The sequence below is a fragment of the Megalops cyprinoides genome, chromosome 18, assembly GCF_013368585.1.
Source record: "Megalops cyprinoides isolate fMegCyp1 chromosome 18, fMegCyp1.pri, whole genome shotgun sequence".
Lineage (NCBI taxonomy): Eukaryota > Metazoa > Chordata > Actinopteri > Elopiformes > Megalopidae > Megalops > Megalops cyprinoides.
In genome coordinates this window covers 30,337,546-30,361,789 of record NC_050600.1, presented here as the reverse complement: position 1 = coordinate 30,361,789, position 24,244 = coordinate 30,337,546, and the positions used below count along the sequence as shown (strand labels likewise).

General features: G+C 43.5%; 1 protein-coding gene across 3 annotated transcripts in view; it reads right to left on the bottom strand.

Moving 5' to 3' along the window:
* ctbp1 (C-terminal binding protein 1) overlaps positions 1–24,244 on the bottom strand; it is an 87,635-nt gene that overhangs the window by 25,789 nt on the left and 37,602 nt on the right. The window contains exon 1 of one of the 3 annotated variants that reach the window (XM_036551687.1): positions 9,092–9,306. The exons of 1 other annotated variant lie outside the window; for it this stretch is intronic. In XM_036551687.1, coding sequence (XP_036407580.1) covers positions 9,092–9,131 — 40 coding nt within the window. In that variant the 5' untranslated portion in view covers positions 9,132–9,306. Of the gene's footprint in view, positions 1–8,726; positions 8,928–9,091; positions 9,307–24,244 lie in introns of those variants that run through there. One more of the 3 variants, XM_036551689.1, reaches the window with a different exon arrangement.

Sequence of the window (24,244 nt, the reverse complement as noted above, 5' to 3'; positions counted from 1 at the left end):
AGCTCTGTGTGTGTGTGTGTGTGTGTGTGTGTGTGTGCATGCATAGACGTAGTTTTTTTGGGGAATGTAGTTAACTAACTGCACTGTACAGCAGCATGTAAGTTAATGGTTCCAAGAATGTCATCCTAAACGGGACCTACACTCTAGTGTGTGTGTGTGTGTGCGTATGTGTGTAGATGTATGTGTACTGTATGTGTATGTTTTAGTGTGAATGTTTATGTGTGTCATCATAAAGTCTCTGTACTATTACTATGCAAATTAACCTCATTATTAATGTATGAACATTGCTTTGGAGAAGTGTTTTGTCAAATTAGAAAATCTTTCTGAATTTGAATTACATGCATTTGATAACAGGCCACTTTTAATCAAAATGGTAGTAAAAAGAAGCTGCGGGCCTTGGTCCTGGAGAAAATCATTTAAGCGCAGTCAACAAGAAGGCCTGTTTGCTTTGGTAAGGCGCTTGGTTGTATAGATGGAGGTTTGTGCACAAAACAGGCAGAAAGCAAAGAGGTGAAGCGGCTGATCTGAGATCAGTAGCAAAGTAACGAAGACAAGAAAAGCAACCCTCCTGCTTGGTGTACTCAGCACAGACTGTGGCCCTTCCACTTCCTGTGTGTATGTTATGCTACTGAACAATATCATTTAAATTTACATTTATTCATTTGGCAGACGCAATTATCCAAAGCGACTTACAAGTGAGGTAGAGTACAACACAAGTATATCAATATCAAAACCAACCAATCCATGCTGCTTATGTCACTGACTCTGTGATGGCAGATCTCACAGGACTTCAAGGGGGTGATGGTATGATGGTAAATGAATGGTATGAATGGTATGATGCTATGAATCCTGAACAGCACCACAATTTCTCTGTACCTGAGAAAGATGCATTTCCTCCCTGGGGGCGCTGAACATTTCATTGGGAACCTAAAGCATGCACACGCTGTGACCTTGCACACAGTTTTCCACAATGGACATGGGTCACTAGCAGGAGGCTGTTTTGAGTGTGTATGCTGTGAGCCCATTCGGAGCTGGTTCAGTGGAGTAACACAATCGTGTGTAACACAGTCAACCGCTACACTGCACAACTAAACTCTTCACTGTGTTACACAGTCAACCATTACACTGCACAACTAACCTCTCCATAGTGTAACATAGTCAACATCCACACTGTGCAACAATGCAGCCAACATCTTCACTGTTCCATTATTGCACTGCATAATAATGAAGTAACCTCTACACAGCCTAACACAGTCAAACTCTAGATTGCACATCTAATAAACCTCTACACTGCATAACAGCACAGTCAAACTCTGCACTACACAACTGTATACAACACATACAGCATAATAACACAGCCCAGCTCTTCACTGTATATTTTGCATCTTACTGCAGGATTTTCTCATATTCTTACTGCATAAAAATTAACATATGGTTGACATCAAATCCACCATAAACTGCACCTTCCCACATTCTCCCCTAGGTGTGTTAAAAACTAAGCTTTCTCCCATGGAGCAAATCTGAACAAAGAACAGAATCACACCTGTGAGTTTCCTCAAACAGAGTAATCTATCACTGAGACCCTCAAGCAGGCTAAATCAAATAGAGCTGAGGGCTAATTACATTAAGCGTGGAGGAATTCAGTGAAAGAAAAGACACGATGCATTGGCTTCGGACAGGTCAGGTTACCGTGCTGGTTCTCTCCACTGCCCCCCACCACACCCTGTTCCTCATCAGACACAGAGGCGAAGGAGGCTGATGGTTTATCGACAAGGGACAAAAAAAGACAAGAAAACCTGAGCTACTAATGGATGAAGCCCCATGCCTCACCTGATTGGATCTTTCCTCTGAGTGAAGTGTGGGCCACAGAGGCTCCCTGTCTTCTTCCCAGAGGCCATTTTTATTACCGTACCTATTTTCTGGCTGGCTCTGGAGAGAAAAGCAATTTTGCCAGCACTCCATGGGAAATGGAGTGTGCTGTGAAGTTCATGGGCACCTGCCTGATGCTGGAGGTTATGCTTTCACCATGCACTCACAGAGCCTGTGCCCAAGCAGCACAGCACTGCTATTCTGACGGCGGTGCAAGGATGCGACCATGCGCATGGCCATGTTCTTTCACAAGGCCTTCTTCTATTTGTTAAAGTACCGTTTGACCTTCTCAATGCCCCTGTGAAAGGGCATGCTCCATGCCAGGACAACACTGAGCTTAATCCGTCTCATTTCTTTGGTACAAAATATATTTTTCTGAAGACATCATCCTTGGGGTGGGGAGGGGGTAGTGTTTGAAATGTCATACATAGACATCTTGCAAGGAAATTCTAAAAGACAGCTAGCAGTGATTACATGAGAAAATTGGACTCAGAGAGAGAATTAGACACTTTATTTTGGTCTTGGTTTTTGAGGGTATTTCAGAGTGTCACATTGGCCAAATGTCTGGTGATCTGCATCATATGTCGATCAGCTGATAGCATGGGCAGAGTAAGCAGAAGGAGACATTCAAATGATTTAAGAATCGCTGGATATGTGCAGCATTTGCTCAGTGTGACACCTTAACAGCCACTGTTTATGGCCTGACCCTGCCACAGGAAGTGTGACATGAAGTGATGTAGCAGGGATTTGCCCCAAGGCTCTGACCTCAGGATCACTGAAGGCTTTCCCCAGATGTTTTCAGATGGCTTTCCTGCTCTATAAATGAGTGGCCTGGTCAACTTACACATCAAGGAGAAGGAGTAGTTCATGCTTGATGATAACAGAAAAATTACCTTGTATATAATATTAACTGGAATAGCATCCTTGCAAGCTGTTTCAGCCTGGTTAATTACCAGCACTGATGAAGTCCACCCTTGCCAACAGCTCCCTAAAAGATGCTGGTCACACTCATACTGTCACATAGTCAAATGATAACACACAGTCGACAGTACATGGAGACCAATCAGATATTTACATTTACATTTATTCATTTGGCAGACGCTTTTATAGGTTACATATATAGATATATCTATATGGTGACATCAGGGTGATGCAAAGATATGCCGGGGGCCTCTCTAGGAGTAACCCTCAGCTGCACGACAGGGAGACAATTCGTCAGCAGGTACAACGCCTGTCGTAAGCCCTCCCTCCATTGTCATGGCAACAGACAGATAGGCTGACATCCTCAGTGAGCTGCCAACACACCAACAGCCGTGTCAGAGGCTGGCTGGCTGCTGGAGGAGCGGGACTCTGTGAGGCATCGAAGGGGTGGAGAAGGGGCAGAGAGGGGGAGGACACCCTCTCTGGGCTCATCCACATTAATAGGTAAATTAATCTGGGACTCTAGGGAGGTTTAATATGCAGTAAAAATGGCAGGAAGGGACGTCTCTGTGGGGGTGGGCGAGCTGGAGCCGCTCAGCTGGAGGAGAGCTGGGGGGTGGGGAGCGGGGGGGACCATTGGATATCATTTTCCCTCATAACACATCAACAGGAAAATGTCCTTTTAACCAAAGTGCATCTTTTGATGTGCCTGCAGTTTCCATGAAACTGTGTTTGTGTGTGTATGAGGATGAGGGCGTGCAGTGTAGGCAAATATGTGAATGTGTTAACGTGAGTGTGTGTGCACTAGTGTGTGAATGTGTTTATGTGTTTGAGTTTGAGGGGCAGTTAATGTGTGTGTATGTGTAAGTGTTAACATAAGAGTGTGTTTGTGCTATGTATGTGATTACTCATCACCTCTGTGAGTGACAGCCTTCCAGTTTGATTGACAGCCCATCTCTCCTCTCATTGGTGGGTGTGGCTCTGAATGACTCCAAACTTCCCCTGAGAGCCATCCTCAGCCAAGCGTCACAAATGTCATTTATCCCTGATCATATGACAGGAACACTAACATGCCTTCCACACCAATGGTGTCTCCCAAGACAGTCCCCAGACAACCTCTGCCTTTGTGTGGACCCACCCATCTTGGTCTTGGATTTACCAACTTCTACACTATCAGGGTAGAGATCCATTAGTAGCTTCACAGACTAACCCAAAGACAAGGCCAAAAATGGCATTAACAGCCTGGCTGTGTTGCAGGAGAGCAACACTGTGACTGCTGCAAGTGCAGATGGACAGTCACAGGGTTCTCTGCTCTGCTCCAGACAGCCCTGTGCACCACAGAGGAAGCCAGCAAACTCAAGCAGGAAATCCTATTAGAACATCTATAACTTTCTCCTGTTGTTTACAAATCCGGGACCAGTTGTCTGAGAGACCAAACCCAGTAGTAATCACTGGAGCTTTGCCTAAGGTGGGAGGGATGCTGCCTGCATTTAGCACGGGTCTACTCAACAGATGCCGCCTTAATACAGATAATCTCCTAATCCACCGTAATCTGTAATCGTCTCTATATTATAAGCAATACTGAGCTTTGTTATGAGCATATATAGAGTTGTGAGTGTATCCCATGGGTGCACCTGCACAGGTGTTTGTCAGAGGGACTTTCCCAGGGATATGGCAAATGTGTGAAACAAATGATATCCCCCCCATGCAGACTAAAGGTAAAGTGGCCTTGGAGCCCACTCCAGATCTGCTCCTTTGGCAAATGGTCCATCTGTGATCCCCGCAACAGCATGTCTAGAACACTGTGCTGTGACAGCCACAAAACACAGGGGTTACCCACAACCCCCAGGTCCCCACAATGGGAAGAGCACCCCAGCCCTGAAACAAGGGCCGTCTCTGTATTCTGTATCCCCCACAAAAGCCCCCTGTAATTCCAGTTAAAGAGAGCTCCTTCCCTTTTTTCCTCCTCAACACCCAGAGGCAATTACATGGAGAGTTTAAGGAGCACTTCCCATTAAAAATAAATAAATACTAATTAGATGAGGATTTTAGATGGAAACATCCTCCTGTTAAATCCTGCCATCTCTAGCCTATAGTTGCCAGGGTGACAGATCTCCTCTCTCCCTTTTCTGTCCTTGTCATGGAGATTGCATAGGGTAGGGGGGGCACTGATCAAATGGAGTGTCCAATACCCCCTTGATTCATTTCACAATGTTGCTGTGTCATTCTCTGATGGTCCTGTGTACTGTACTTGTATAACTGCTGTAACCCACTGTCATGTCATGCTGCCAATTTTTCTCAAGGTTTTCTTAGCTTCTAAAGCCAAGTTCAATGTACAGAGGCTAAACTTCAGCAGTACCTAACAGCTTAGCACACAAAACATGGACCTGCTCATGTTGTAGTAACAATTCTATGAGAGAAGTGAGTGCCAGTCAGACACATAGAACAGAGCAATGGTCCTAATGATGGATCCAATCACAGATGATTACACAGCCAAGCTGGACCCCACAGGAGACCTGATCCCAGGGTAGCACAAAGGCAAACATCTCAAGTGGACCATGCTACAGCAAAGCACCAGACCTCATCTTTGACACAATCCCTGCACAACCTGCTCACACTATGACCCAATCACAGAGCAAAGCCACAGAGTATTACCCAATCACAGAGCAGAGTCACAAAGTATGATCCAGTCACAGAGTAAATCCAAGGAGTGAGATCTGGCTGCAGAACAGAGCCACAGGTCATATTAAAACTTGAACAGGAGAACCTGATCTTTATGTCTGCTTTCCACTTATTAAAGTCAAGGGACCTGCATCCTCCTGTACACCCCATGGAGACATGAGAGCCAGATGGAGGATGAAAACATGTACCCACATGACTGGAAACTTGTGTTGTCATTGGTCAAAAGTGAACAATCACCTCCGTGCCTGTGGGCCTCTGCAGCTGAGGTTTGTACACTAGGCTTTACAGTAAGTTTTGCAGTATTTGCTCTCGTGTTTGTCTTGCGAAGTTGCTGAAACGTACAACAGGACACACATACGCACGCATACACAAGGGACGCATATGCACGCAACCATGAACAATCAGCACGCCGTATATTCGAAATAGTAACTGCTCACACAAAAGGTGCCAGCGGCTGAGCGATGGAACTTCGCCATCTACAAATCATTACACAAATAGAGCCGCTTATCTCCGTAGCCAGTTCACCGCCGAGCACGGCGTAGGTGTCCGAGAAAAAAGACAACCGGAAGAATTAACCTGTCGAAAGCGTCTGCTACCAAAATGAGGGCCAGGAGAGATACTAGCGCTTGCCACACCACTCCCATACACTCTCACCCAGTGCTCGCCATGATTTTCTGTCATACCGGCGCAATCTCTTTGTCAAGGCCAATTTCAGAGGCACAACAAGCCGTCGCAAGGGGGACCAGAGTTGCGCTGGTGTTGTAATTATTCCTTCCATACAGCGTCACAAATGGTTATTCATGACTCGCAACATAAGTGGCTATCGCAATCTGCTTCTTGTTCACACTCTCATAAGGTTAAGTACATTATGAAAATGTATATATGATATATATGATTTATAAAATACAGCTTTGCTGTTGACTCCTGATCCTCCTTCTATTTTGAATTTAACCGGAACACGTGAAGTGAGATTAAAATGTGACAAGCTGCTTACCGTTCAATAAAACTGAGCATACAATTCTCCTAAATAAAGATATTGGGAGCTGACTGTGTACAGCTACATATATGCTAATGAAGAGTGCGCACAGCAAATCTTGAATGGTAATTACTTTGCATTGGATAGCCACGCCAGAATCTCTGTCAAAACACAATACATATTATCCGATTAAAATGAAAGCTTTTCACCTTAATTATCATTATTTAAATAATCTATATTATATTTACATCTTGAATACATCAAGAAAAAAATATGCATATCTGTCTAAATGTGCGATGTCCAAACAAATGTCAAGTCACCATAGCAACACAACTAGACAAAACAGCTACTCATCAAAATGTTACTTAGTGCTCATGATACAGAAAATAGAGACAATATCTATGTTTTATGAGCTTCTCTGATTTGTACCCATGTAGTCTATGGTGGCGAGCTGCGTTACAAAGATTTTGAACTGAACACGACCCGTAAGGCTTGCTGACAATATATTTTTTCACACGTATTTGCGATTTGTCTATGTGGCATAATTTTTGCACAAGTAGTGAATACAAAAACATGGTTAGGGCCTGTGGGTATTTTGACATAGGTCTATTTAGGAATAGTACAAGCAATCAAGAATGTTTCATGCATGCACAACAGATGACCGAAAGAGAATATACAAAATATTGTCTTGGTCATGCAAGCAGTATCACTTATTTTATCATGAGTTACAATTATACTGTCCAAGAGACTACTTACAATCTAGTATACAGTAATTTCATAGACAGAAATTGCATCTCTGTAACTACTGATAAAATAGTCATCCACGAGGAACTGGCCAAATACAGCATTGTATAGGAACAACTTAGGAGTGGATTGCATCTCCTACATTTTCACCAGAAAGAGGAGCACGAAAAATGAATTCGCAAAGAGCCCACGCACCTTCAAAATACATACTGAAACGGTTTTAAGTGATATCAAAATGTAACTGTAATCAATGAAGAAGGAATCACCTGCGTACCTGACGTAAATGCCCGACCATTTCATTTTATGACGCAATATTATGATTTGTGTCCGACTCATCGCCGCCGGGCATGCACAGAAGGAACATGGGAAAATATCTACCCCGCATCACAATAGGGGCGGTACGCAGGGAGAATATTTTTCGGATTAGATGTTGTGGAAAAGGTAATGAAGACATAGGCCTATTCCATACCTGATCGATAGTCAGTTTTATTCAATCACGCTGGAAAAAAATGAAATCTGTATTCCTGTATGCAACACGTCACACAAACTACAAACGTACAAGACCAGCATGCATGGCGCGCACGTATCATACAGCGGCCAATTTATAATTCTGGGGGCGGGTGCCATCCGCGTTAATCGTGTGGTGTTTGACTAATTATCGGACATGACCGTGATTTCCCTGACTGTGAGACGCGGAGAAATCCCACAGAGGTCCAAGAGCTCCAAAACCTCCCCTGTATTCACCACTACGTTTACCATGCATGTTAAGACACCCCAGTGTAATAAATAATCCCGTTTATTACACGTAACAATAGCCTATAACATTAAATGACGCAAATAACCTAGGAATTGATCTGAACAATGGGCGGTTATTTTATCAGCCACAGTTTTACTCGTTAGTTTTAAATCCTAACAGACTGTCAAGGCGTTACGTCTGGCTTTGATGATTTATTAATGTATTGCAATGATAATGAACAGAATATCTTCTGTAACATGCTATCAGGGACAGACCAGAGCAAAGGGTCGTTGTTGGCCTGTGTGCGTGTGTATTTTTAATGGCGTGCGACTTAATTAATGGGTCGTGTGAATGCATTTTTGATTGCCCAAGAATATATATTCTAAAATTGTAAAAACAAACAAAAGCAAAGGACAACTGGAATATGCTTTACTATAATAGGCCTACTAGGATTAGCATTTCCAATTAATACATGAAAACAGTATCGAGACAATAACGTAAGAACAGAAACAACGCCGCTTAGCTGTTAAAATCCTATGCCTTTCCTGAATCTCAATTCTCCCACGGACGACTTTTCTAGAATAAGCATCTCCCTCCCTCTCGTACAGGAAAAAAGGAAACAAGTTGAGGCCGGCGCACTGTAGCTAACAACATTCCCACAGCGCAATTCACGGGAGGGCCGAGCGTCAGCGGCAAAGCCCCCGGAGAAGCGCCTCTTGCACCGCAGTTCGCTTTGCCTCGCTTATGTAGATGTCCTTTCGCCCCCACACCCTAAATTCATTTCGAAAAGAGTCTCACACGTTGATGAATCAGTCAGCGTCGAGTTCGCCAAATCAGCCTCTGCTAAGGAACGCCGCTATGTCCTTGTAAGCCCTTCGCAACTCTTTTCGTTGTCAGAGAGAGAGAGAGCGCACTCTGTCCTTCGGGACACAAGATACAGTTGCGCTTCTGCGACGACAAGATCAGAACGATCAGGCTAATGGCAGCGCGACGAAGAGAAAAAGCAGGCGGTCGCACTAAGCAAACGGTAGAAGGGAAAGAATGAGATAAAGAGAAGGCAGACGGAGGAGGGAACGGTGGTGGGGGGGGGGAGAACACTGTATATGGAAGAAAAATAACTCACGCTAGGTCCATGCAGAAAAGACTGAAGTGAATATGTTTACCTAAAGGCAAGCCTTTGTTGAGCAAGTGAGAGCTTCCCATCGGGGTGTTCTTTCCTCCACAAGAATATGCCACTTCACCGAGACATTCACAAAAAAGAAGTACTCAGCATATGGCGGCTACTTCAGTTTTTCTCCTCTTTCCTTGCCCTGAAGTAGTAAACGCACATATGCCCTCTCTCTGTCTCTCTCTCTCTCGCTCCCTCTTTCTCTTTTTTTCTCACTCCCTCTTGTAGACCCTCCCTTCCCCCCCACCCCAACCCCTTTACACACACACACACAATTGCTAGTGTCACTGCATGTGTGAGAGAGAGGGAGTGGGGGGGGGGGGGGGGGGGGGGGAGTAGAGAAAGAAGCAGAGGAACGGGGTGGAGCTTAGGCCACAAAAAATTGATCTTTTGTTTTCTGAAAGGAGGCTGTGTAAAAGAGCTAAGAGGGAGCAGAGTGAGGGCACTAAGGGAGATGAAAACTTGCTCTTTTTCAGATGCGCTTGCTGACAGAGAACAGAGAGGAAAGAACCGAGGCGGGGCAGGTGGCAACCATGGACATATATACTAAACACAAAGGAATAGAAATAATTTTAAAATAATGATAAGAGAACTATCTGTCTGAATGGGAAATCTGACTTGCTGCCTGGCTTCCTTGTCAAATGTCTTTATACAGGCCATCGCATCCTAACCTTGGCGCGGGCTACATCCCTGCACAGCATTTCTAATTCCCACTGGGAAGAAGCACACAGTTAATTAGATTAGTCTCATTAAGCTTTGTCTTATTAAGGCGACTGGGCGCAGGAGATGGCACTGATTAGAACGTTCTTTGTTTCAATGTAAATCATAAGAAGTCGGTTAATAGCCGCTGATAGATGATACATAGCATAGCAAACATGCAGGTTTCTGGCATGGGAATCCAATCAGAGCCTGGGCATTTACAGAAAGCCTGGGGCACAAACACCAACAGCAGGGGCTGCTACACGACACCTCAGTGCAGTTGAGGGAAAGAGACACTCAAGTCCCTGCTGGTCTTATCTGAGGAATCTTAACACCTGGGCGAAACGCAGATTGCTCCATCTGCAGATAAAGGGAGAGGAGAAAACGTTTAAACAGTGTAGATTCTGGTTCCAGGAACAGGCAACAGAGTGATTTTCATTTCCAGATCAGAGATTGGGGTTTTTTCACGTGTCAGAACAGGAGCTAGGTGGAGTGGCATCACCCTGTCTTTGCCCGCTTTTCTGCTAACCTTTTATCCATGTCAAAACCCAAGTTGCAGGGAGGTACGACCACCAACCGAACCGCTCACAGTGCTGCCATTCACATCCCCTCTGGGCTCACAGGGCTGTCATTCACGTCCCACCCTTCCCCACCCACTTAGGTGATTGAGAGGTGTCGGATCTCTCTGACAGGGTGGTAAACCAATCCACCAACACAGAAAGCAGAACAGCACATAAACAACCTTTGGGACATGTCATTTCCTCCTTTTACACAGTCAAAAACATTACTGAGGGGGTTGCTGTTTTCAGCTGCAATTGAGCATTTCATTCTAATCAGATAGTTGCCACTGACAAAGAGTTTACTGAAAGTTCACCACAACCTGTTGCAGATGCCAGGGCTGTCTATTGCCCACTGCCAGCAGTTGAAGTGTCCCTGCTTGCCCTCACTGTGAGTGTGTTCCCTATCCTTGGCACAGCATAGTGCACACCAGCGTACCAGAAAAACAACTGTGAAACCGCCAAAGCTCAGTTTGACCAGCAAAAGTGCTTATTGCCACCATTTGGGAAAGTGGAGAGTATACACATTCAGGCCCATAAAGACGTGAGGTCTACTTCAAAGTGCTGTTGTACGATTATACCTGATGAGCATGGAATTTATCCAGCCAACCTCAGGACATATAGGGGTGACATAACATTAATTGGAATCTTAGCGCAGATATTTTACCAAGTCTATCCTTTTCCTTTTGTGCTTTTTGTATTGGTATATTGTCTGCTATGCTGTTAAAGAAATGTGACACCTCTTGGTCTCCCCTGATTGGCTGTGGGCGGGAGCAGGCAGGTGTAGCTCTGTGACACAGAGAACCACTGGTGGGAACCCTGCCAGCTTCTTTGGGTGGGAGTTTATGGGTCTGGTTTCCCCTCCTGACTCAGGGTCTGATGATGGAAAAGAGGGAGGGGCTTTGATTCTCCTCTCAGCAGCAACCCCCACTCCATGGTTTTTAAACCTTTTCAAAAATCCACTCCCTCATTTGTTATTCTTCTCCAGTAATTCAGGCAATCCACATTCCTCTAATGCAATGTAGTATATATCCACAGTCCCACAACGCTACTCCTCACCCAAGTCAGGAAAGACATACATTATTGCTGCTGCTGCTGCTGCTACTGCTGTTGTTGTTGTTGTTGTTAATAATAATGATAATAATAATAATAATAATATATCATCATCATCACAATAACAACAACAACAACAATAATAATGGCAGGCATCTTTAGCCACTTTCCATACAAGTATATTAAAATGAATCGCCATCAATAAGCAAGCAATTCAAGCCCAAGCTACAGAATTCGGAAGGCTGCAGACAGAAATCGTGGTTAATTCAACGGTAATCATGTGTCTTGTTGGTAAGACGCAATAGTAAACAGAGTCTTAAATGAGTTGTGAAGAGAGGACAACATCGTGGGGGAAAATTCTAAGGAATGTTTAAAGAGGCGTGACTTTAGGAAGTCAGGTCAGCTAACGCTGAACAATCGAATTGTCTCTCTGCGTGAAAAGATCACCAGGAATTGGTCCTGCCATCGCATTTTCTCAATACCGTCGCTTCTACACGAAAGTGCGCCCCTGGGTGTTCGCAATCGTGTTCCTGTTCCTTAATCTCCACCTCTGCGTGCTGTAGCGAATACAGATGCAGGCTATCTGCCCAGTGACTTCGGCTAATAAGCAAATCTCAGAGTATAGGCAGATCCTCCACTCGCGCCTGAGCGGAGAAGTCACACCGATTACAGCTCGAGCACGAGATCCCGTTCTTAGTGGCTTCATTAAAGCTGAGAGAACCCCGGGCAGGTCCATGTGCTCAGCGCTATACCCTAATCTCCACCGTACAAGTACTGAGCGCGACCTCCAGCTCGCCCTGAAAAATACTCATGATGATGTTGATAAAAACCCCTCTGCTTCCTTTTAAGAGGAAAAAAATGTATACCAAAGGTTCCAACGCGTCGGAAAATAAACTGATTGATTTTTCCCATTTTTTTGCCGGCGTAGCCTACTTCTGCTAAAGCTTGTAATGACTGCTGTTTGGATTTTCCAGCATCCCTGTGATTTTGGAAAGGGCTTTCTTTTAATCTGTCTGGGTGAATTTCAGCAAATGGTGGCACATGGTGTCTGCAAAACCTGAAAACATAACAACAATATGTTCTCTGGCTTTTATCGAATCCCTGCTGCTGTGAGATTCTCTGATGGAAACAGTCTGTTCACAGTAAACAGAGCCAATACAGATCTCAGGGGAGTTAAAATACACTCTCTAGTATGGTAGGGCACCAAAAGGGCAAACACACTAACACCCCAAGAAACAAGCACCATATGGAGCACAATGTAACATTCTGGCCCCCCATGGAAGGTTAAACAAACACTCACACTGCAGGCATACACAGGGTGACAACCTTTCCAGAATGATATACATCAGGGTCAGGGGGAAGAGGGAAAGAGATAAAAAGGAGGAAAGGAGAGAGAGGAAGAGAGGAAAGATGAGTGGAGGTGAAGCATGTGCCTGGCTGCAGACAGCTGTCTGCTGAACCCTGGCGGATGTCTTATGTTCACACGGCTGGGGAAGAGAGAGCACGCCGTCACTCAGGACACAGAGAGATTCCTATACCCTACTTACACCACACCCGCTGCCCTTTGACCTCACACCTCATCCAGGATCTGGAGATTGGCAGAAGATTTCCGAAATCATCACTGGTCACGGCATTTGGAAAAATGACACAGGCTGCTTTCAGATAGAGGAGCAATTCTCATGCTGTGCAACACCCATAAAACGCCCCCAGCCCTCTGCACATGGGTGGATGAAATGCACCCTGGCTCTGGGCTGGCCCTGTTATAGTCAGCCCCTCCAGCTGCCAAGCAGCATGTGTGCTCTCAGCATGCTCTGCACTCTGACAAATTAGATGTACCCTTTGTACCCATTGTACCCTGCACCCAATGCCAGAGAGTAAAAAGCCCTGTACAAGCTGCCCTTTCACCTAACATCAACATACTTCTATAGCATTGTGCATTAATGTATACATTTCAATATTAGCACAAGTATAGGTGGAGAAAAAAATGAAAAAAAAAATTACACAGAAGATTCAAAGCTCAACCACTCTAGGCTTTTATTCAGAAGGCACATTTAATCATAAGGCTTAATCATAGCTTCATTTCACTCCATTAGCTGACAGCAGCAGACCTCTGAAATAAAAATTAGGAAACATATATTGATTGCAAGCCAGACTCATTTTCATTCCTTCCTGTATGAAGAGCACTTGAATGTGCAGGTAGCCTGCTCCATTATGCTGTGTTATAATTTTGCATTTCAATACCGGAAGGCACCTGAAAATATTTCAAAGTGCCCCAGGAGAAAAGTAATAATGTAGACCAAAATGAAGCTCTGGATAGTGTATGACTGGACACACCAAGCACCAGTAACTGCTAGCTACCGCAGGCCCAAGCAGCCATTCCTGGCTTTGCATTACCCTATCAAGCCATGGAAGAACAGAACTCGCAAACCTGCTGCAAACTGCCCTATGACTTAAAGTACAGCACAGAGGAGGGCAGTTTCTTTTGCTTGTCATTGTTAGAACTTTCTTCACTTTTTATGTAGCATTTGTCTTCCCTCTTTATCATGTACAGTGATTCCTCTTTTTAAAATAGAATTATTGTGGTACTATCAATTCAGTAAGTCACTGTCATCATTACTGTTGCAGTGATCTTGCTTCCCATCTGTAAATAAGCTTTGGCAATACTGTAGTTAAGCTGTAACTGTATTGTACTTAGACTTACTGTACTTAAAGTAATGCCAGTAAAGCTCAACTTGAATCTTGAGAGAGAGAGAGGGGGAAAGGGGTAAAACCGGTTATGTGTGTGTATCTGCCCCCTCCCTCCTGTCCACTCTCTTCAGATTGCTGCAAGGGCATGGTCATCTTGATACAGATCTAATAGCATTTTTGGTACAAAAAGGAGCATTTATGGTGGCTGAACCAGCTATCAAAACTGCTGTTTTTGGTACCTGACATGCACTAACATTCCACACATGTCCACCTCAGTGAATACTGGATCTGTCTGTTCACTTCTTCAGTCCAGCAGGGAGCAAACCTTTGAGAGAGCTTGTTGTCTGGCACACCATCCAGTAACAAGCCCAGAGGCTCCCTGAGAAAATAAAACCCAGGGAAGGTGTTTTGATGGACACCTGTTTTCATTTCTCAGTGCTGTTCTCAAGCTGTTCCTTGAGAACTCATCAGCACTCTTCTGTCCTGAGCTTTATTATTAAGGACGGCTGAGAGTCATGGAGATAGGTTTCAAGGCATTAGGTAGTTTCATCCTGATCAAAATGACAACTACACAGCAAGGGAATTCAAAACAACAATCGATCACTGTTAAAAGTGGCCAGGTGTGGCACACTGTATACATGTTACTACAGTAGGATACACATAATTAGTCCAATTATGTTTATCTTAGCTTAGCTCCTCTCTTCAAAACACAGTGATCGAAAAGTCAGACAACATGTGGTGCTCCGCCCTCTCAGGGTTTGCGAAGCCTCACTTGGATGTTTTCCACACCTCCTTGCTGCTCCCTGCCTCCTCAGCAGAAAGGCCTGTCCTTCAGAGGTTTAGAAAGGCATTGCACATCCCCCATTAAAGTCAGGTGTCCTTGGTGTCGCTCTGCAGCCCTCACTCTCAACACCAGTGTGGTCAAGAAATAAACATGGGCACCGCTCTCCTCCACATACTGGAGACACATCCGTTCTCAGCTCCATCCACTCCTGCATGCACACATACACACACACAGGTACATGCAAGCAGGCACATGCAAGAATGGCACATACCTACATACATGCACAAATACACGCACATGCAAGAGTGCATAAACACACACACACTGGACTAGACACAAACCTGGACAGAACTGCAAAGTGAAATAGCTTAGAGAGCCATACTAAGCACACACTAAGTCAATAACCCTGAAAAGGATGATTTAAAAACCTTTTATTTTGCTCAAAGAACTTTCGACCAGCCAGACACATTTACCACAGCTGAGCAAAAAATAAGATTAAAAAAATGAAAATGGCTTTTAAATTCTGATAAATACACTCTAATTTACATTAAATGTTTGTAGTAAAGTGTTCACATTGAGCCTTTTCTCAGAAACATCAGTTTCAGCATGGTCTGTGTTACTGCACACTCCCTTGTGATGTAGATTACAAAATGTGATAACATTACAGTTGTGCTGGCCCCAAACTATGCAAATCAGCATTTTTCAGGGACATGTTGAAGATGTGAAGAATAGGCACAAGTCCAATGGTAATATGCCATGATCCACACTCTGCATACTAATCATATCCATATTAATTAGGGTAATGAGTTGTTAATCACTTGTTAATGACCCAGCCTCTTGGCACTAATGCAGTTGCTGGAGCATCGTTGGTAACTCTGTGATTCACACAAGATGTTTGGCCTGTTGCTGCACTGTCCAAAAAAAAAATAAAAGGAATGACCAAAGCTCCTCTGATGTCTGGATTTGCTAGAGAACAGACTGGAGGTAGATGCTGTTAAAGCATTGAAGTGTCATTTCCTGTGTGAAAGATGTAAGCTTCACGACCTCACTGTTACCCTTCTGCCCCTCTCCAGCACTATCAGACAGCATGCTAGGGGTAGCTACTGCATGTCTAAAGGCACAGCATTTGCATCACTAATTGTTAAACTGCTTATTCCTCAAGGGTGTATGGTAGCAGTCCGGCTTGCTGGTCTTTTCACACTTGATAACCGGTCACTTGACTGTGGGGTGCTTTCTGTTTTGGCTGTGAGAGATCTGAGGTCCAAACTAGACCAGCTCCTTTTCCAGGCTCGGTAGTGAGGGAGACAGCTGAGAACGAACCCATCATTTCCAAAAATATTAAAAGCAACACCGATTTTCAGGGGCCAAGCCACATGGTCTGGCTCAGCTAAAGATAAATTCTACTCAAGCCAATTTCTGAAATTGCCTGAGCAATGAGTGACCACCTGATATATCTAGGGCTGTAAAGCTAAAGGGGTAAAGCTTTTGGTTGACTTTACATAAACACACTGATATAATGAATGTGTGTACATGTCACATCCATAACAATACTTTTCCAGAGGTTCAGTGTTATCACCTCCCAACCTTTTCCCTAAAACTGAAAAATAGCACAGAATTGCACCTGTACATACACATGGAATGGTAACGGAATGGTAACTGTGAGGTACACTACAGTCCATTTAATAGTGAGGGGCCCTACATGCTCCTTTTCCAGGGTGCTGACAAGCTCATTCTCTTAGGTGGAGCTGAGGCCTCAGTCAGACATTTACTCTCTGCTCATTTTAAACAACTTACACCCTTGCTTTGCTGATCACACTGCTATTCTAAATATACATGTACACGTGGTCTGCTGTCGGCTTCAGATCAGGTGTGAAACATTAACATGCGATGTGCCTGATTTCCTCCTCCGGTTCCTGCAAAGTGGTAAGCACGTGAGGGTGGGCTTCAACGTGGCGCAGCAGCAGAGCCAGAGGCTCCTGGCACCAGTCAGCGTCTATTGGGGAGAGGCAATATGTCGCTAGACCCGCGGAGGAGAAATCAACCCCTCATGACGAGGTGCAATTCGCGTTTCAGGGAATGAGCAGCAGAGCAAGCAGCGGGGCCCCATCCACAGGATCTACCGCAAAATTGATATAGGTTTTTTTTGACTGAATCATTGAATCATCTTGTGAAGGATTACACTGGTGCTGCATGAGGATGGGTGCCAAGTAAAATGCCTCTGTCAGTTCCTAAAACAACATGCTCAACAAGCGACTCAAAAGCTGACCTCCACTGACCTGAGCCTTGGATCTGACCTGACCTGGATCTTCTTTATTGGCTGAGCAGACCTGTGTAGCTTTCTGTGTACATATTATGCATTAATTTAGAAGATGTTCTTGTTGTTCAGAACCAGGCTTCAGCCTCCAATGCTGCAGTACTGTCTTAGGGCCAAGCATACAGAGAGAATAAATTTCTTAAAATGGAGGTAAGTTATGACTTCCTGAATTCTACTGTGATGTCCCGTTTCTGGCTCTTTTTAAAACAGTCAATGATCGTTTGTCTTTGCTGCTATTTGTTGCTCACACACATACACACACACACCACACACACACACACACACACACCCGCACTCAATCACACGCAGTCTCCAGTGGATCCTTGCACTTCAACCTTCATTGGCTGTTTACTGTAAGCGTAAGAGAGGAATGAATGAAATGGTACCTGAGATGAACTCAGGGACAATTCATCCTGAGAATACAACCTACCCACCCTCAATTTCCAGGAAACTATACCTTTAGAGTGACTTTGCATCAAAAACAACAGCACACGTGACAGCACGGCCTGGGGTTTGGCATCCTGACTGGTAAATGTGAGTCACGTCTCATGGACTAAAGCATGTCTGTAAAATTCATGCAATTTTTTTCCACATCTGTTTTTCATGCCTGTAATCGTGGCTTTTACAGTTTTTCCCTATTGCTAACACACTATAACCAGTTCCCTCAGCAAGAAAACCTATAGCCTTGCCTCATTTCTCAAAAGATACACACTTTTCTCGCAGCTGTAAACACTATTCACATGTTTTCACACACGTTTCTAGGGTTAAAACCCTTTTTGCAAAATTCTATGCAAAAGTGGCCAAATGAATCATTCATTGCACTATATGTTCATTCAGCAAACACACGCAACCAATACAATACACTCAAGTCATTATCATCCGAACTCAAAGAGCACACCTTTCCCCAGGTGTAAACACAAAGCTACTAAATTAGTGACACACCAATCAGAATCACAGGATCTCTATAAATAGGGCCATTTGTTTGCATGCGATCTTTGAACTTGATGGGATGCCTCAGCCCCATGAGTATATCTTTGTTGATGAGGCAGGGTTTAACCTCACAACAAGGCGCAGAAGGGGACGGAACATCATTGGTCACAGTGCCATTGTGAGGGTTCCTGGCCAGAGAGGAAGCAATGTGACTCTGTGTGCTGCAATCAGTAATCAAGCGGTCCTCCACCGCCATGCCACTTTGGGTCCATATAACTCCGCACATCTGCTTGAATTCCGAGGTCAACTTTACCAGCGACTTCAACAGGAAGGGGAACCAGGGCAACCAGCGCAGTCCCACTATGTTATCATCTGGGATAACATTAGTTTTGATCGGGCTTCTCTGGTTCGTCCCTGGTTCAATGACCACCCCACATTCACAAATCTTTTTTTACCTGCATATTCCCCGTTCCTCAATGCAATAGAGGAATTTTTGTCAGCATGGCGGTGGAAGATTTACGACAGTAACCCCCACACAAGAGAAAACCTCTTGATTTCCATGGAGGAGGCCTGTGGGGATGTGTCCATAGAAGCCATCCAAGGCTGGATTAGACATACCAGGGCATATTTCCTGCATTGCATGGCCAGGGAAAACATCCTTTGTGATGTCAATGAAATTTTGTGGCCGGATCCAGACCAAAGAGGAGATGATGATGCAGAGTAGTTATAATTGGATTTACATTATGGAATTACATTTGTTTATCTTATGTATATATAAATATTTTTTGTAAGTTTTTCAATTTTTTTCTTTTTTTTCAAAATTGTACTCCACCTACCTTATGTACCACTATTCCTTCCTTATGGTTTTCTGGAAATAAAGGGTTGGAAAATTTCTGCTCTCTTCATACAGTTAGTTGTCAGTGTGACATTGCAAAGGTGTTATATAGTATTGCTTTGAATGTTCAAAATAATGCAGATTCTCAAAATACTGATTTCAGAAGAAAAACTACATTTTGGTGTTAGTGTTTTGAATTAATCCCTCTAGTGTCTAAGAGGCAGTCATGTAGTATGTGCTTTTTGGTGTGTATTGTCTGAGGGCAAAGTTTGATTTCGACCGGAAAGTTAGCTGGTTGTACAGATGAGAATGACATTTTGAGAATGTGTGTGTAGTTTTGAGAAAATGGTGAATGGTTTCAGAAAATGTGTCTTAGCAATCGGGAAAAACTGTAAAATGTACACGTCGGAGTCGGGACATGGTGAATAATCTTCCGTTATGATCGTGGTTGTCTAGTCTCACTTCAAAAAGATGCTTATGTCTTTTATCTTCATGAGTCAAACCATATTATGACAGATGGAACACAATATTATTCACATCCTACCCTTAGCAGTAGCACAAATTGATTGTGTTACAGTTCACTCTTTCCTTTTGTAGGCAGGTGAATGATTAATTGTGTGAGTGATTGCAGTTACCAAGCATGCACTCATTGTTACTTCTCTGCTATGCCTGTGTTCAAATGTAAATGTTACACTCATTATCTTGTGCTAGAGGACTGCCAAAAGTCACAAATAACAAAGTTAGGTGTCTGGTGTATGACTATATGCAACTTCAGATGAGCTGCAGCAGAGCAGTAAAAGAATAAAACTGATGACAAGGGCTCTGATGTTGCCTAAATGCATACGTATAATCAACACCAGCCTTAAAGAGGACAAAAGTGTAGCTCAGCTTACCTAGGAGAATCTAGGGGTCAATGATCTTTCTAACAATGGCAAAATGCAGACATAAACTGTGCTTTTGCTGAACAGTAAATGTAATGTCTTCTTTTCCTTCTCTGTTATGTAATAATATGTTGACTGCATGTGTGATGAATCAAAGAAGAGTGATGACACAGGTGTGAGCGGTATTCAGGTTGAGGCCTTTCAGGAGAAGGACAGAAATGGCACACCCACGTTTTGGGGACTGTTGTCTCCACTGTTCCTCAGAGCACTCCATCAGCTAATGATGAAGGGTGAAGGAGAACTTTTCTGCAGATTTTAGCAAGCAGCTTGGAACCAACACGTGCTCCTCTCACAGCTGCGGTCAGTGCAGAGCACTGCAGGTGCAATGTGTTAGACGGCAGAATCAGAAGGGCTGTCTGCTTTGCATGTTTATGTGATGCTTTTGCCAACAACCTAAGATACCTGCTGGAAAAACATCATGGCAGTGTGAGGTTGTGGCTGGAAAAGGGTAGCAGTGGTATATGTTTGTGTGCTTTATGACAGTGATTATTCCCTTCATGGCAATGTTTCCCACGATACCACTCAAGCATGGCACTAGTGAGTCAGTATCTGTACAGGTACTTGCCTGACCCACCTGAATGAACTTGCCATCTTGAGTAAGGGCATTTCCCAAATGAACAAGGCAAACGAAAAAGTATATTCATTTCCATATTCCATATTCCATTTACATATCCATATTCCATACTCATTTCATGTTGACCCAGAATGTGGAAATAATAGGTTGCATGCAGTCATCACTTCACAGGTGTATTAAAATACCATGGCAGATTTGTGGTATTTATGCATAACACAGGCGCTCAGAAATATCATTTAGACTTATATGACACCGAGCCAATCACTTTTCATTGCTTGCACTATCATTGCTTTCATATGCTGCTAAACACTGACCCATAACAGAAACATTAACCTGTGTTGTACATATGTATTATTATATATAATCATTTTTTTACACTCTCTCTAGACATAGGTAGTGGACTGATAGATAAAGACTTGTAAACAGTTTCTTTTCTACTGGATTCTTTTTTTACTGCCTCTTCCTAGGGTCAGGGAATAATCGTCCAGTTTTTCCCCAGGCTGGCCTGGGGTTTTTTATTCACTCTGGAAATTCTACAAATGTGCTAGACCAAATAATTTTTATATATAAACTGATTAATTGCCTAACTGTAATCTTTGAGGGATTTAATAGATGACAACCGCACCACTTTGGTCTTACAGCAATCAGCTCCCAGGCAATAGGTGCAGGACATATCTGGGATCCTGGAATGGAGAAAAGGTGGGTTTCTAGTCAGCGGAAGAGGACATCAATCACTTGTGCCAGTCTAACAGCTGCAAGTAGCTTAATCCACCACTGGAGGGTGCAGTAACGATAAGTTGCAGGGTCAGGATTGGTGGCTGTGAGGGGGGCATGTGAGTAACATCTAATGGTGGCAGGTAGGAGCCATGCCTTTGAGTGCCAGGTGGGCGAGCACTAGGGCCTGGATCCGAAACCAGCGAGGGAAAGCACAGGGAAGCAAGGCGTGAGTGCACCAGCCAAGCAGCAGCACTCTGTATAGTTAAATATTATGGATTTATGAGTATATTGTATATTTAAACACAGTGTATGCTGTAAGCGATGAAGCGTTGGGTGCAGCTACATTCTGGCAAATGTACTATACCATGGTGGGCTATAATTGCTGGGTTAACAGCACACCCGAAGCCTCCTTATCGGTTTGTCCCTACAAGAAGGCCTGAGTGTGGCCATGACTACTTTCACACAGTAAGACGAGGAAGGCAGTAGGCATCTGAAGGTTAACCACAGGCATTGCAAATAGGTTTTTGCCCTTAGTTTTTTTTTTTGATTGGTTTACAGCTTGACCTCAGTACTGATGACAGAACCTTATGTGTGGATGGGCCAGGGAATCTGTGACCAGAACCGGACCGTTATTTTTCTTTAGTAAACGGGTGTAAATGAAAATGCATTTGTAAGTATACGCAAGGACCTGATGATGCCATACTGACTTCTTTTATCTAAAATGACTAAAATGATCCATGTGGAACCTCTGAGCATATCCACAAAACACTTCACAGTAAGATGTGTTTTATTCCTGACAACAAATTTTTAGTTTTTCATACCAGCTTTTGAACTCAGTAACAAAAAACAGTGCTAATTTTCAGCCTACTTCCAGAAAGAAAAATGGCAACTGACAAACATGCACTCTTAAGAGGATCATCCATCAAAGACACAAAGATGGAGAGTTTTTCCACCGGCAGTAGACCGCTTTGACCCAAATTACCAGGGAAAGTAAGACAGGGTCACACAAAGGCAAACGATTATTTTCCGTCAAGAGCAAAAAAAAGTACATACACTTCCGCTTCTCCGGACAAGAAAGTAATGCCCGTCTTTCAATCACGACAAAGACATACAGAGTTTCACCCTTCTCCATCCCAAAAACACCTGTCACAACAAGAAATTTCACACACTCCACACTATCGTGACAAATAAACGCAGCAAATTTTCATGCAACAGTTAATGGCTCCTGTTACATGTCAGTGGCTGAATAACCGAGCATGTCAGGCCTGACTGCACGCTTCACTGGCAGCAGCCAGGATAATCAGGGATTACCAAGATAATTAGATGGTTTGGCCCCCATATGTGGGAGGAGACTCACTAATTATCCACTTGCAAGTTAATAAATTGGAGGATGACATGAACAGGTGGGTTTGACTCAGTGCAGTGATCCATGTAGGAAGGCTAAGGTGCTTTTCCATGTAAATAAGTGCAGCTGGTTAGCAAGGCACCTGCAGCTGCTAGCTAGAAACTTCATAGAACTCAGTAGCTATTTATAATCAGATAGCTTGATTATCTGGCTAGTTACATGTTTGAGTACATAAAGTGAACATCCTAGGATTGCATATAAGTAACATGTATTCCATACCACAGGCAGTGATGGTAATGGGTTCCTCATCTTAAACATGTTTAAAGTGTGGTTTTTAGACACTATCGCACTAATAATGCAGACAGCAGTGGATCTGCAGTTCCACAAAAGCTTTGGAAATAGGGGCCTCACATTCACACTTAAATGAGCAGTTTCTGAAGTGTGCCAATATGACTTTTTTCAGACACTTAACATGGACTAACAGCACCAATGTATATGTAAAATAATATTTTAACTCCTAAAGTAATCTTATTATTTTCAGAAACACTACCTCACCTTCCATGGATGGAGAAATCTGGTTCATGAATAGAAATTTTTTAATTTTCTAAATGTTCCTTACTTTTATCTGAAGTGAATTCATGTAATATCAAACAAATAACATGCTACCTCTCTTTGGACATAGCCATGTCATGTTTTAACAGGATAATAGCTGATGCCTCACAAGCACCATTTTCTAGCCAAAACTTAGAACCTCTAACCTTAGAACATGAGTGAGTAAATAGATAAGGCATTTTCAGCATTTGGCCAGATGAAGGGAAGAGGTCAGATAAAGTGGTAAGCATCAAGCTGCTACACTGATAAGGGGGTGGTGGGTGTGGCCAATGCCTATTACAACCTGTCAGACTCCTTAAATCTGATTTTCCCCAAGAGACTGCATCATCCCCATCTCATCTACAGACATGGGATCTTTACAATGAGGAGTTTCAAAGACAATGGAAAATTTCAAATACACTGCACTTCAGAGCCAAATAAGGGAGCAGGCCACCCTCGTTTGACCACAGTGAGGAGATTCTCAAAATTTTTGTTGCTATTGCTTGTTAAAGGAGAAATAAGATGGACGGTGATGGCATCAACACTGGTAAAGAGCAGCCTCACTCTGCCCTGAACACTCTCTCAGGCTGTCTAAACTGGCACAACCACAACAGAGCAGATTAACACAGCCGAGGAAGATATAAGAGGTCTATGAAATGTGATGGAGAAAACCAAGGTTTGTACATAGTCAGTTTCAGGTTTGAATCCTTGATTGGGGCACAGATGTTGCACCCATGAGAAAGACATTTAATCTAAACCAAGGGGTATATATATCTGTAAATGGATATTTATCACCTAATTATGCGGCTGTGGACAAAGCTGTGAAGTGATTAATATTACACATTGTAAAAAGCAATGAGACAGTTAACGTATGTGGCAACAAAGAAAATCAAAAGCGATTACGGTGTCACCTGTGCCATTTTACCTCTTCAAGTATTCCTATTCTTCAAGCACAGAGGCAGTTATTATTGCAGCATAAAATCCCCACAGTTTTACAGTGGCACTGGTGCGAGGCATCGTATTACAGGAAACATTCAGCCTTCTTCGGAGGGGCTTTTATTCCAAAGAAATATAAGAAGCTCTCTGCCTCCTGCATTCCTCCCAAACAGCGCCAGATGAC